Below are 14,219 nucleotides of genomic sequence, written 5' to 3'. Positions count from 1 at the left end.
GGGATCATGACCTGAGCCGAAGGCAGACGCTTAACGACTGAGCCACCCAGGCGCCCCTAGTTCCTCCCTTTCTGTGGCTTAAACACGTACTTAGGCTCCCCAGGCACACATGTCAAGGTAAGAGACACATCAACTTAGCATAGCACAGACTCCATAACAGTGTGAGGATACTATGCGAGCCTGGGCCATGGGTGTCTTTGAGCTGTAAACACATTCTTCGTCTGGTGTAGTGTATGTATGTACTAGATCTTGTCTGGAGGTGTCATTTTTATAACACCCTTTCTTGTTCTTTTCATGGATTTTTACTTTTCAGTACATTTTAAATCTCTGCCTTTGAGGTGTGATCCCACATTCCTTCTTTTTTTTTTTTTCCCCCAGTAGGTAGGAGCCAGGCTGCCCTGGGCCTGAATCCTGGTCCTGCTGTTATGAACTCTGTGATCTTAGACAAATTAAGTTTTCTGAGCATAAGTATCCTAATCTTTAAGATAGTTCTGGGGAAATAAATGAAATGCCATATTTAAAATCCCTGCTTTTGAAATACCACATCTTAAAAGTACCATATTGCCTGTACTTGAAAAATGTTAATTTTTCCTTATTGCCCTCTTCAGGCATATTGAGAAGTCTGCATTTCCCAACTTTGTACCTTTTCTGTCACTCATAGGTAAAGGTCACTTTTTTCCCCCCAATTCCAGAATTGCCTTGAGAATCAAATGAAAAGTGTATGAGGAAATTATTGTTTTTGTGAGATAGTACCTTAATTTCTTTAAAGTATAAAGTACAAACTTCTTACTTGCTTAGCTTTGACGTGATAATAAGTGTCTATCTTAAGCTTTATCATTCTCAAGATATTGACCTATATTCCAATAGGTTAAATAGTTATGCTTTCCACTTTCTTTTGACCTGTCTTTCCAGGTTGTAAAACATGGAGGCTGGCTCAGTGGTCCGAGCCATCTTTGACTTCTGCCCTAGTGTATCCGAAGAACTACCGCTCTTCGTGGGAGATGTCATTGAAGTGTTGGCAGTGGTGGATGAATTTTGGCTTCTAGGAAGGAAAGAGGATGTTACAGGTGAGAGGCTCCTAATTCCTCGGATACAAAATAGACCACAAGCCCTCCCTTCTTTCTATATTAAAAATAAAGGTTAAATGGGAAGCCCAAGTCCATAAACTTCAGAATCCTTTGTGTTTTTTTGTTATGTCTTTACTGTGGTTTCTACCAGAGAGGAGAGAATGTTTGTTATCGTTCCATCTCTCCTTATGGGTTCCTTCCAAAGGTTAAGATGGTTTGATACCAGCTGTCCCCAGCCCAGTTGTCTGTTCACATATTTACCTCCCCTCCCTGGGTCTTTATCCTTTGTGCTTAGCGCCGTTGCTTTCCTTCTGAAAACACATGTTACTTCTTTATTCAGAACCCTGTTGTTTGCCTTTACTTTTCACTACCGGCCTTTATTTCTGATTTATGGAACTTAAGTCACTCTCCCCCATGTTTTCTCTGGCTGTCTTCCTCAAACATTTTCTACCCTTTCTTCAACTCTTTTCAAGAGAGCATGATGCATCCTGTTCACTCCTTCCCAGATCCGTGGTCGGTCGAAATCTATTAAAGCTGCAACTGCCCTCAGCAGTTTCCTTTCTTCTAGTCTTTAAAGTCTATGTTAGCACCCGTTTCTTTCATTCATTAGCCTAGGGAAGGGTGGAAGTTTTTCCCCCACACTGTGCACCTGTGTTAAATCCAGTCCTTGACTTACATATATTTATGTAAGTCTGAGCTGGAGTTTGTTATATAGTCCTTCGAACAGACTCTGTTGACACTTACCCCACATTTGGGCAATAATAGATTATTTCCCAGTAGAAATGATGGCTCAGCTAAGACAAAAATGATGAATAAGAGTTAGGCGAAGAGGATAGACGGAGAGAATTGCTTGTCCAAAGGTCCTGGGCTGGCAAAGAACATGGAGGGTCTGAGAAGAGTTGAGCGTGGCATGCGGTGTGAAAGGTTGAGGGAACGTGCTGGGCAGAGTAGAAGGAGCTGGATCGTGGGGGACAGAGGATGCCATGGTAAGGAGTTACGGAACGGGGTAACGGTACAGGTGCTTTATACATCCGGTGTGTAGTTGAGAAAGCTCGCTACTGCGGATTAGAAAATGATAGGAAAGGGCAGAGCCAGGGGCAGGGAGACCTACTGGGAGGTTGTTGCCATAACCCAGGTGAGACATGCTGCTGGCTTGGACCAAGGTGGTGGGTCTGGAGATAGGTGGAGGATACGAGAGATATCTAGAAGGTGGGATCCACTTTCTGGTGCTTTCCGACCGACAGGCCGTCTGTCTGTCTACTACTATCTATTAAAACCCTCCCCATCTTCGGACTCAAATGCAAGCTTTCTCATAAAATTTTTCATGTTCTTCCTGAAAGACTTTCTACCTTCTCTAACTTCCACAGCAACTTGTGCACCTCCATTGTGTCACTAGATTTCCAAATGGAATTATTGCTGATGTCTGAATTAGATTTTAAGATCTTTGAGAGCCAAGACTTTCTTACCTGTTTTTCCCTCTGCGCTGCGCCCTGTGTAGAGTGGCCCCCAATTAACGCTAATTAGATAGAATTGCATTCTCTATGCTCTGCATGCGTTAAATTTTGTGCACTGTACTTTTTCTATAGTAGATTCTCCAGTTATGAGTACTTAGTTTTCAATTCAGTGTCTGTAAATGGGCTCAGAAAAAAAAAAAAAAAAGCGATTTTGTCCTGGGACGCAGACAGAAAATGAGATTCCAGTATTAGAAATGTTTGCTTTCATTTCAGGGCAGTTCCCCAGCAGTTTTGTGGAAACTGTGACCATTCCCAGTCTAAAAGCAGGAGAGAGGCTGTTTGTCTGTGTCTGTGAATTTACATCCCAAGAATTGAACAGTCTTCCCCTCCATCGAGGTAAGTTGGCCATTCAAGAGTAGACTGTTTAATTTTTTAAAAGATTATTTATTTATTATTTATTTATTTGATAGAGAATGAGCATGAGCAGGGGGAGTGGCAGGCAGAGGGAGGAGCAGGGTGCAGGACTCGATCCCAGGACCCTGAGATCATGACCTGAGCCGAAGGCAGACGCTTAACCGACTGAGCCACCCAGTGCCCCAAGAGTAGACTGTTTAAAGTAAGAATAGTTGGGGCGCCTGGGTGGCTTAGTTAAGCATCTGACCCTTGATTTCGGCTCCTATCATGATCTCAGGGTTGTGAGATGGAGTCCCACGTCAGGCTCCATGCTCAGTGGGGAGTCTGCTTCTGTCTCTCTCTCTCTCCCTCTGCCCCTCCCCACTTGCTCGCTCTTTCTCTCTCCCTAAAAAAAATAAAATAGAATTAGTGGAGTTGTTCCATTTTGACAACTAGGTCTTTCTTTTTTAATTTTTAGAAGTGGCTAACCTCTGGAGTGTAATAGCAAGATTGTACTGACAATAATAATGCCTTATATTTGCATAGCATTTTATAATTTGCATAGCATTTTATAATTTCCACAGTATTTTCTCACAGATACATTCTCATCTGAGCCTTACCACAGTTTTGGGAGGTAGCAAAGTAGATATTATTAACTGCATTTAAGAAATAATGAAAATGAGAATCAAGGAATGTTACCTGCAGATGAGAACTTTTGGCCTCAGAAAGTAAAGTCATGTCACCTGATTGATTGTAAGTCCAGCATTCTCTTTCCACTGCCCCATATTGTAGCCACATTTCAGACTAAATTTATCTTTTTTTTCCCTTAAAAACTGATATGACTTTGCTAGCAACATTACTATAAATGTATAAGAGTCAAGGAGGAATTGTTGGTATGGAGATTAATAGACAAATATAAAACAGCCCCATTTGACTCCCTACCATTAGGTAATGTTACCTTACTCATCTTTTAGTTTAAAGTTTATTTTTTTTTTTTTTATTTTTATTTTTTTTTTTTATAAGATTTTATTTATTTATTTGAGAGAAAGAATGAGAGAGAGAGCACATGAGATGGGGGAGGGTCAGAGGGAGAAGCAGACTCCCTGCCGAGCAGGGAGCCTGATGCGGGACTCGATCCCGGGACTCCAGGATCATGACCTGAGCTGAAGGCAGTCGCTTAACCAACTGAGCCACCCAGGCGCCCTAGTTTAAAGTTTAAAAGGAAGTGGTTTAACGTGAATAGTCGTAGCCGTGTCGCAGTGACATTCCAAGTATTTCTCACTTCACTCTGATAGACATATGAACTTCTAAAGACGGACTATAAACCATTGCACCAAATATACTTAAGTCCACACATTTCTGTATAAGCACAAAAACCAGTAGTACTCCGCAAACTGATGTTTATGATCAGTGTGATGTTGTGAGGACACCCAGCAAAATGGTAGAATTTATTGGGCCTGGTTTCTTGATCTTCACGGGAAGGTTTGTGTGTGTGGACATTCTTCCAGGGAGATTCTTTTTGGTATTGGAATCACCAGTAGTCCTTCCAGCAGGTGTCACTCTCCTTTCCACAAAGCTGTCCAATTGTTTTGGACCGTTCCCTGTCTTTTAAGTTATATTTAAACTCAGAGACAAGGCTGTTTTTGTATGTCTTCTTTGGGAAAACGTCTATTCAGACCCTCTGCCCGGGTTTTAATCAGATTGTTTGTTTTTTTGGTGTTGGGTTATAGAAGTTCTTTATATATTTTGGATATTAACCCCTTATTGGAACTATCATTTGCAAATATCTTCTTCCATTCAGTAACTTACCTTTTTATTTTGTTGATGGTTTCATTCGCTGTACAAAAGCTTTTTATTTTGATGGAGTTTCAACAGACACACGGAAAGATGCTCAACATCATTAATCAGGGAAATGCAGATCAAAACCACAATGAGATATCACCTTATACCTGTCAGAATGGCTAAAAACAAGCAAACAAACAAAAAAAAAGGCAAGAAATAACAAGTCTTGGCGAGGATATAGAAAAAAAGGAACTCTTGTACACTGTTGGTGGGAACGTAAATTGGTACAGCTACTGTGGAAAATAGTATGAAAGTTCCTCAAAAAATTAAAAATAGGGGCTTCTGGGTGGCTCACTCGGTTAAGTCTCTGACTCTTGGTTATGGCTTAGGTCTTGATCTCAGGGTTGTGAGATCGGGCTGGGTTCCACACTGGGCCTGGAGCCTGCTTAAGGTTCTCTCTCTCCTTCTCCCTCTGCTCACCACCCCACTCACATGCGCTCTCTCTCAAAATAAATAAGAGAGAAAAAAAGAGAGAAAGAGCGGAAGGAAGGAAGGAAGATACCATATGACCCAGTAATTCCAATAATTTACCTAAAGGAAATGAAAACACCGGAGTACCTGGGTGGCTCAATAGATTGAATGTCAGGCTCTTGGTTTCAGCTCATGTCATGATCTCGGGGTCATGGGATTGAGCCCCAAGTTGGGTTCTGCACTCCTTGTGGAGTCTGGTTGGAATATTCTCTCTCCCCTGCTCTCTCTCCCTCTCTCCTTCCCCCATGTACACACACATGGGCGTGCTCTCTCTCTCTAAAATAAATAAAATCTTAAAAAAAAAAAACCCTGAAAACACTAATTTGAAAAGATATGTGCACCTTTATGTTTATTACAGCATTATTTACCATAGCCAAGATATGGAAGCAACCTAAGTGTCTATTGATACAGAAATGGATAAGGAACATGTGGTAAATATATACAATGGAATCTTACGCAGCTATCAGAAAGAATGAGATTGTACCTTTTGTGACAACATGGATAGACCTAGAGAGTATTATGCCAAGTAAAATAAGTCAGACTGTGAAAGATAAATACCAGATGAGTTCACTCATATGTGGAATCCAAAAAAGCAAATGAATAAACAACAACAAAAACAGAATCAGGCCTATAAATAGAACAAAGTGGTGATTGCCAGAAGGGTGGGGGGGGGGGGTGGAAGGATGGGCAACATACATGAAGGGAGTGGGAGGTACAGGCTTCCAGCTATGGAATGAGGAAGCCACAGGGATAAAAGCCGCAGCATGAGGAATGTGGTCAGTGGTACTGTAATCGCCATGTATGGCGACAGATGGTAGCTATGCCTGTCGTGACCATAGCATAACATGTACAGAAGTTGAATCACTCTGTCGGACTCTTGAAATTAATGTAACATTGTGTGTCAACTCAAATAGAAAAACATTCTAAAAAAGAAAAACAAGGTTTTCTCTTAGAAGGATCAATGCAGGTGGCCAGGGCCCCTGAGTGTCTTAAAAATAAACAGAGGGAGAAAAAAAAGGGGGGGGGAACAAAAAACAAAAATGAGAGTATGACAAGGAAAATACAGAGAAAGAGGAGAGAAGAAAATTAGGGGGAGTGATGAAATACCACTAATAATTGCCTCACGTAACACAGAATGCCTATAACTTTATGTTTCTGGGCCACCTCCCACCCTCAAAAAGACCAATAAAAAATGATAAATTTATTGTTATTTTTTAAATTAAGTTTTTAATTTTAATGCCGGTATAGTTTCTTTTTAGAAACAAAATCTTTGTCTTTCATTTACTATTGTACAACTTTTCTCTGAAAGCATTAATATTTGATAGTTAACATACAGTGTTATATTAGTTTCAGGAATATAATATAGTGATTCAGCAAGGCTCTACATTACTCAGTGCTCCTCATAAGTGTGCTCTTCATCCCCATCACCTATATCACCCATCCCCCCAACCCACCGCCCCTCTGGGAACCATCAGTTTGTTCTCTAGAGTTGAGTCTTTTCTTGGTTTGTTTCTCTCTCTTTTAAATTTTGCTCATTTATTTCTTTTTGTTTTTAAAGATTTTATTTATCCATTTATTTATTTATCTGAGAGAGAGAGTGAGCACGAGTAGGGGGGAAGGACAGAAGGAGAGGGAGAAGCAGGGAGACCAGCTCGGGGCTCAATCCTAGGACCCTGAGATCATGACCTGAGCTGAAGGCAGATGCTCAGCCAAATGAGCCCCTCGTTTGTTTTATTTCTTAAATTCCACATATGAGTGAGATCATATGGTATGTGTTTTTCTCTGACTGCGTTATTTCACTTAGCATTGTACTCTCTAGCTCCATCCATGTTGTTGCAGATGGCAAGATTTCATTCTTTTTTATAGCTGAATCTGAATAATATTCCATTGTGTGTGTGTGTGTGTGTGTGTGTGTGTGTGTATTAGATCTTTATCCATTCACCTATCAATGGACACATGGGTTGCTTCCATAATTTGGCTATTGTAAATAATGCTGCAATAAGCATGCATCCCTTTGAATTAATGTTTTTGTATTTTGGGGATAAATACTCCAATAGTGCAATTACTGGATCATTGGGTAGTTCTATTTTTAACTTTTTGGAGAAATTTATTTACAAATAACCTGATGAATGATATAGCACCCATGCCATAAGTCTGTGATGCCATGTGTGTGACCTATGAGGCTAAGGTTCTGACATGGCTCATGGAAATCTAAGTAACATGTGTGGTCAGTCTACATAAAGCACATAGTCTTCCTGGGCATTGCGATGCAGGGGGGCACCTAATACTGCAGAGTCAGACTACTTATATTCACATTCTAAGAAGACTTGCATTTGTTCTTACCGTCTTATACCTGAATGCATTTCTTGCTCAAAGAAAAAAATCCAAGCAGAAGAAGCAGGCAGCCGGGCAGCTGGGATTAACTGTGCATGAGTGGAAGCCTCAGCTTGACCCTAAGGATCACCACACTTCCTATTTTCCCGTTTGCGAAATCTGGGCACTCTCTTTCAGCAGTTGCTCATATTGTTGTTTCCTAAGTCTGGAAATGACCACTAGGTAGCCTCCGTTCCTCAGGAATCACCTGGGATGCCAGGGGAACGGCGGCACGACTCTGATGAAAACGAGAGACTTGTGCAAAAAACTCAGTACCAGCGACAAAATAAAGGTGTTGAGCAAAATTATCTCTAAAGTGCTTTTCAGGATCTAAACTGTGATTTTTAAAAAGTTTACCTTTTTTACATAGAAGTAGCCAACAGAGTGACAGTCTGCCAGGTAATAAAGCTAATCAAAACAGTCACCCAGGTGAAAGTAGGAAAAGCAAGCCCTGTGATAAGGGTTTCCTGGAGATCTGGCAAAGCAAGGAAAACATTGTCATTCTGCAGCGTTAGGGAATCCCGTTCATTCCCAAGCCAGTGGAGTAGGAGTTGTGGCCAGCTTTTGTTCTTCTTCTTCCCCAAAAGGCGTATTGTGCCTGGACAATAACCTTGTCTCCCCTGAGTTCCCTCTGGGGTTCTGATGGAGGAGCCTTAGAATTAGTGGGGAAAAAAATCACTTGTAACATTCTCAGGACCCCAAGTTCCAACCAATGGCTATTGAGTCATAAATGAAAGAAATATGGAAATAGAGGGCCACGACCCTGTTTCTCAAGAATTTCTAAGTAAAACATATCAAATCAGTGAAAATGAATAGGGTGCCTACTGCCAAGCACAAAAGCTTATACATTAGGTGCTGTGTAGTCTGTGAAAATACAAGTGTCAAAATGAGTGATGAAATGATCATTTCGTTAGTAGGCTACAGATGGCCAAGGTGAATGTGGGTTTCTAAGGTCCTTCAGAAAAGTGTGCTAGGGTTTCAGATAGACAGACTCGTATAGGAGCTAATGAAAGTGCCCTTGTGTGAAATAGGGCCTCATAGGTGAGATAATATTGGCTGGCTGGGGTAGCGGTGGGGGAGGGGGTATGACTGGCCGTAGATGTCCAGGTTGCACTGAGGTAAAGACATAAAAATAGTCTTTCGGTAGTTGAGTAATTAAACCTCTTTAGAGAGTGTCCAGAGCAAACTTTTTTTTAAAAAATATACTTCAGTTAATAAGAATAGGATTTTTAGAGAAGAATCCTATGGGAGTAGGAAGACGCCTTCATGCCTCGAGAGAAAAGTCTGAGCAGGGGAGGGATGTGGTACCACAGTAGTTTGGCACGGATCATTGGGAAGAGACTGGAAGAGACAAAGTCTGGGGCAAGGTTTAGGAGAGTGAGGTGATGATTGTTGGACGGGGGTGGGAGCAAGAACGAGTAATGAGGGGAAATAATTTCTGCAAGAAGATATTAGGAGGAGGGATGCTTGGGTGGCTCAGTTGGTTAAGTGTCAGGCTTTGGCTCAAGGTCATGATCTCTGGAGTCCTGGGATGAGCCCCGTGTTGGGCTCCCCGCTCAGTGGGAGTCTGCTTCTCCCTCTCCCCTTACCCCCTGCTCATGCTCACTCGCTCTCTCTCTCTCTCTCTCTCACTGTCTCATTCTCTCACTCGTTTGCACTGAAATAAATAAAATATTTTTTTAAAAAAGGCTTATAAGAGGATATTAGAGGGAAAAGGGAAGCTAACAGCTTGAAGCCAGTTTTGGAGGGAAGATATAATTAATTTATTTGGGAGTTAGAGTTGGAGAATCATTGTCATTATCAAATGGACATTGAATGCTTGCTGTGCAAAAGGCATGGTATCCGATTCATGAAATACAAAAGAGAAGTGGTACCTGCCATTAAGGAATATGTAATTCACTTGATGGGAAGATAGGACAGACTCAATTTGTTAATCTATTTGTTAATTTGTTAATCAAGAGCATGCAAGCTGATACCCTAAAAGATAATCCAGTTTCAAAATATGCTTGACTATAAAATGACTTACGTGACTTAGTTAGGTGCTTTGCTGTCCTGGTCTTATTTCACTTAGGCTGGTTGCGTTCCTTGATTACCTCTGCTGATGAAATAAAGTTGACTAGGTGTCAAGTAAGAAGTTTAAAAAAGGTTGAAACTGGTAATCCACAAAATAAACAGTTCATCATCAGATAATTAAGAGTTTGGTATAAAACAATTTAGTACAGAACTATAGAGTAATTCTTTAAGTCAGGGCGAATCCTCTAAGACTGAATTTTAACTTGATTTTTTTCCGGAATCACTGTGCCCTATCCTTTCTTTACCTCACCTTCTTCAACAGTAAGACATATGCTAACTGTTCAGCTTCTATTTTGTCAAGTTAACCTGAAACATCGATACTGGAACTATTTTCAAAAACAAAAGTACTGGGGGTGCCTGTGTGGCTCAGTCGGTTAAGCATCTGTCTTCCGCTCAGGTCATGATGCCGGGGTCCTGGGATCCAGCCCCAAGTTGGGCCCTCTGCTCAGTGGGGAATCTGTTTCTTCCTCGCCCCTTCCCCCCCAACTTGTGCGGGTACGCATGCTCTCTCTCTCTCTCTCTCTCTCTCAAATAAATAAATAAGATCTTAAAAAACAAAAAACCCTGACAAAAGTACTGATTACTAGAACACACTTAAGATTTCAATATAATGTATTGTCAGGGTAGGGATAGTTCAAAAAGGCCTCTGGAGGAAATAAATGAAGAGCTTGTTGCCCACACCCTGTACCTCCAACAAAGGAACCATTCCTGAGGGGTTGCCTGTGTGGCACAGTTGGTTGAGCGTCCTCCTGATCTCAGGGTTGTGGGATCGAGCCCTGAGCCAGGCTCCTAGCTCACTGTGGAGTCTGCTTGAGATTCTCTCCCTCTCCCTCTGCCCCTCTCGCTCATGCATGCTCACTCTCTCTCTCTCAAATAAATAAATACATCTTTAAAAAAAGAAACCATTCCTGAAGACTTCTTTCATTGTTCTGTATTTGATGTTGGATAAAAGTTAGTGTGAGAGATCTGATGCATCTGTTCAAAGGATTATAATGGACATGTATATATTCTTTATCATTTATAAACTAATCCAATGACACAGACTGTAAGAGCATTGTTTATAGTGGCATTTTTAAAACTTTTTGGTTCCAGGAGCCCTTTATACTCTTAAAAGTTACTGAAACCCCAAAGAGCTCTTGCTTATGTGAGTCTGTTGATATTTGCAATATCTGCTGTTAAAACAGAAATTTTAAAAAATATTTATCAATTCATTTTTCAAAACCTATTATATATTAACATAAATAGCATAGTTTTTTAAAGGCTTTATTTATTTGAGAGAGAGAATGAGAGAGAGCGAGAGCATGAGAGGGGGGAGGATCAGAGGGAGAAGCAGACTCCCCGCTGAGCAGGGAGCCCAACATGGGACTCGATCCCGGGACTCCAGGATCATGACCTGAGCCGAAGGCAGTCGCCCAACCAACTGAGCCATCCATGCACCCATGTAAATAGCATATTTTTAATGAAAAATAATTTTCTAAACAAAAAAATTTAGTAGGAAGAGCATCATTGGTTTACATTTTTGCAAATCTCTTTAATATTTGCCTTAATAGGGGCATCTGGGTGGTTCAGTTGGTCAGTTGTCTGCCTTCAGCTCAGGTCAAGGTCATGATCCCCGGGTCCTGGGATCGAGCCCCGTGTCTTCTCCCTCCGCCCCCTGCTCTTGCTCTCTCTCCATCTCAAATAAATAAACAAGATCTTTAAAAAAATATTTGCTTTAATAGAAGAAAGCTAAATGCTCATATTTGTATTTATATTCAATCGACCATGATATTTTGTTTTAACTGAAATATATAAAGTCTCTGAAGAAAATATAGTTTGGACTTTACAGACTCTCTGAAAGGATCTTGGAGCTCCCCCAGGATTCCATGCACCACATGTTGAAAAGCACTGCTTTACAGGACTGTGCACTGTGTTGTCACTAAATTGTCGAAATTCACTAAATTGTCAAAAGTATTATGCCCTTAAAACTCCAGAGGTACATTTCCCTGAATCTGATAGATGTTTAAAATGATGAGTTGCACTATTAGTTATGGCAGTGTTCTTTTGCAGTGATGACTCAGGTCGTTATCTTTGCTTGTCTTTTTTTAGGTGACCTGGTGATTCTCGATGGTGCCCCCACGACCCCCTGGCTGCAGGGCCGAAGCTGCTGGGGTGCCCGGGGCTTCTTCCCGTCATCATGTGTTCGGGAGCTCTGCCTCTCCTCACAGAGCCGGTGCTGGTGCCCACAGAGCACCTTGCTCCAGATTCCTGAGTACTCAATGGGACAAGCGCGGGCGCTGATGGGGCTTTCGGCCCAGCTGGACGAGGAGCTGGACTTCAGAGAAGGGGATGTGATTACCATTATTGGAGTTCCTGAACCAGGCTGGTTTGAAGGGGAATTAGAGGGTCGAAGAGGCATTTTTCCAGAAGGTTTTGTAGAGCTTTTGGGGCCCCTGAGGACTGTGGATGAGTTGGTAAGTCCTGGAAATCACGATGACTGCGTTATTAATGGTGAAGAAGAGACCCCTACAGGAGAGGACGAGAGGGACCTGGAAGACGATGAGGAGCGGCCGGGGACTTACGGAATTGCCCTCTACAGGTTCCAGGCCCTGGAGCCGAATGAGCTGGATTTTGAGGTCGGTGATAAAATCCGAATTCTGGGAACGCTGGAAGACGGGTGGCTAGAAGGATCGCTGAAGGGCAGGACAGGCATCTTTCCTTACCGATTTATAAAGCTGTTTTCTAAAACAAGAGCAGAGGAGACCATGGATCCTCCACAGGAAAGCAGCCCTACCGAGATCCCTGCCCCTTCTTTGGGTTGTTCAGAGAACTCCTTGGTGGTGGAGGGAAGAAGACCCGAATCTCCTGAGTATAAAGCGGAGAAGTCCAACTGTGTTATTTCTGAGAAATCTGCTTCTCCCCCAGAGCATCTGACTTCTGAGTATGAAGTAAACAAAAACTCTCATCAGGATGAAGACACCTCAGGGGGCGCCCCAAGAAGCCCAGGCCTGGGGCACAAACAGTCTCTTGCCAAAGACTCTTCTGCAGAGGATCCTTCAGAGATAGTCAATGGGGTTTCCTCCCAACCTCAGGTACCTTTTCCTCCCAGATTGCAGAAACACCAGTATTACTCTACAGCAGGAGGGGGCCACCAAAGCTCAGGGCAGTATGCTGACCCTCTTCCCTTCGAGGCAAGGACTAAAGACGACTCCAGCCTACCTCCCAGAGGAATGTCCTCCCCACCAAAAACCCTTCAGAAGCCAGTGCCACCTCCTCACATTGGCTCCTGTCTTTTGGGCCCTCGGGTAGTCACACCCAGCCGGTTGAGCTCTCCTCTCCAGGGCATGGCAAGATGTGCTAAAAAGCACCACGCGCCCAAAGAAAATGCCTCCAGCTTTTGTTCTGCACCAGAGAGATCAGACATGAAGCTTGGTCTGCAAGACAAGGTGTTTGCAGCCGAAGCCATGGCACTTTTACACGGAGAAGGCAACACTGACCTGGATTCGAAGTTGACACAACAGCTGATAGAGTTTGAAAAGAGCTTGTCAGGGCCTGGCCTAGAACCAGATAAAATTTTGCGCCACTTTTCAATCATGGACTTTAACTCGGAGAAGGACATTGTCCGAGGTTCCTCAAAGCTAACCAGCCAGCAGGAGCTGCCCGAGAGGAGGAAAGCCCTAAGGCCCCCGCCCCCGCGTCCCTGTACTCCAGCGTCCGCTTCTCCCCATGTGCTTCTTGACCAGACCCTGAAACCTGAACCGCCCTTGGCGATGCGACCCTCTCGCCCCGCTCCCCTGCCTCCCTCGGCACAGCATCGAGGGACCCCAGTATCCCCCAGGCTCCTAACCTGTACCCGTCCGAGCTGTGAGACACCGGAGAAGGAGGACCCTGAGAGTGTGGACCAGACTGTGGACCAGACTTCCCAGTGTCCCTTAGTATTGGTGAGGGTTCAGGAGATGGAAGAGGACTTGGATGTGGGTAGCGGGGCTCAAGAAGAGCTAAACTTAGCGCTGGAGGAGAAGCAAGACGAATCATTAAGGGAAGAGACCCTTGAGGATCTTGAGTTCTATGAGAGCAACATTGAAAGTTTGAATATGGAACTCCAGCAACTCAGAGGTAAGTGACGGGGACATAATAGATATGTGTTTCTTGACATCCACCAGTCCACATAATGGCCTCCCCATGTTTTTAAGGGAGATGTTACCATCTTTGACAAAGACTGATTTGCTTTCTTAATTTCTTACCCTGTCACCACAATTCGACTGCTCTGTCTCGAATTACCCTGTGACCAGATAGAGCAGCTCAAACCTCATGGACGTTTATACCTCCTGTTGTGCTAAAGCATCCATAGCGCTCCTGCAGATGGGAAGTCCCTGCATATAATGACCTCCATAACTGGCCTCTAGTAAGGACTAAAGACTTCCAGGCTAGGATTCATGAAAAAACTGCATCTTATATCTTTGTGGTCTAAGGACTAGGTTTTGTTAGAGATTTTATTTATTTGAGAGAGAGAGAGTGAGGAAGAGAGAGAGCACAAGCCAGGGGGAGAAGCAGAGGGAGAAGCAGT

The 14,219-nt window shown here is 42.9% G+C and overlaps 1 protein-coding gene across 7 annotated transcripts in view; it reads left to right on the top strand.

Annotated features, from left to right (window-relative positions):
- Positions 1 to 14,219, top strand: part of LOC113920281 (dynamin binding protein) — a 100,799-nt gene that overhangs the window by 28,854 nt on the left and 57,726 nt on the right. For all 7 annotated transcript variants that reach the window (XR_004819635.1, XM_035724111.1, XM_035724106.1 and 4 more), the window contains 3 exons: positions 913 to 1,067; positions 2,795 to 2,917; positions 11,762 to 13,768. Coding sequence is in view for 6 of the 7 variants with exons in the window: in XM_035724111.1 (XP_035580004.1) it covers positions 923 to 1,067; positions 2,795 to 2,917; positions 11,762 to 13,768 (2,275 nt within the window). In the remaining variant the exon portion in view is untranslated. The remainder of the gene's footprint in view (positions 1 to 912; positions 1,068 to 2,794; positions 2,918 to 11,761; positions 13,769 to 14,219) is intronic.

Source organism: Zalophus californianus, chromosome 15 (assembly GCF_009762305.2).
Source record: "Zalophus californianus isolate mZalCal1 chromosome 15, mZalCal1.pri.v2, whole genome shotgun sequence".
NCBI lineage: Eukaryota > Metazoa > Chordata > Mammalia > Carnivora > Otariidae > Zalophus > Zalophus californianus.
The sequence above is the reverse complement of the archived record's forward strand: the minus strand, read 5'-3'. Positions and strand labels throughout refer to the sequence as shown.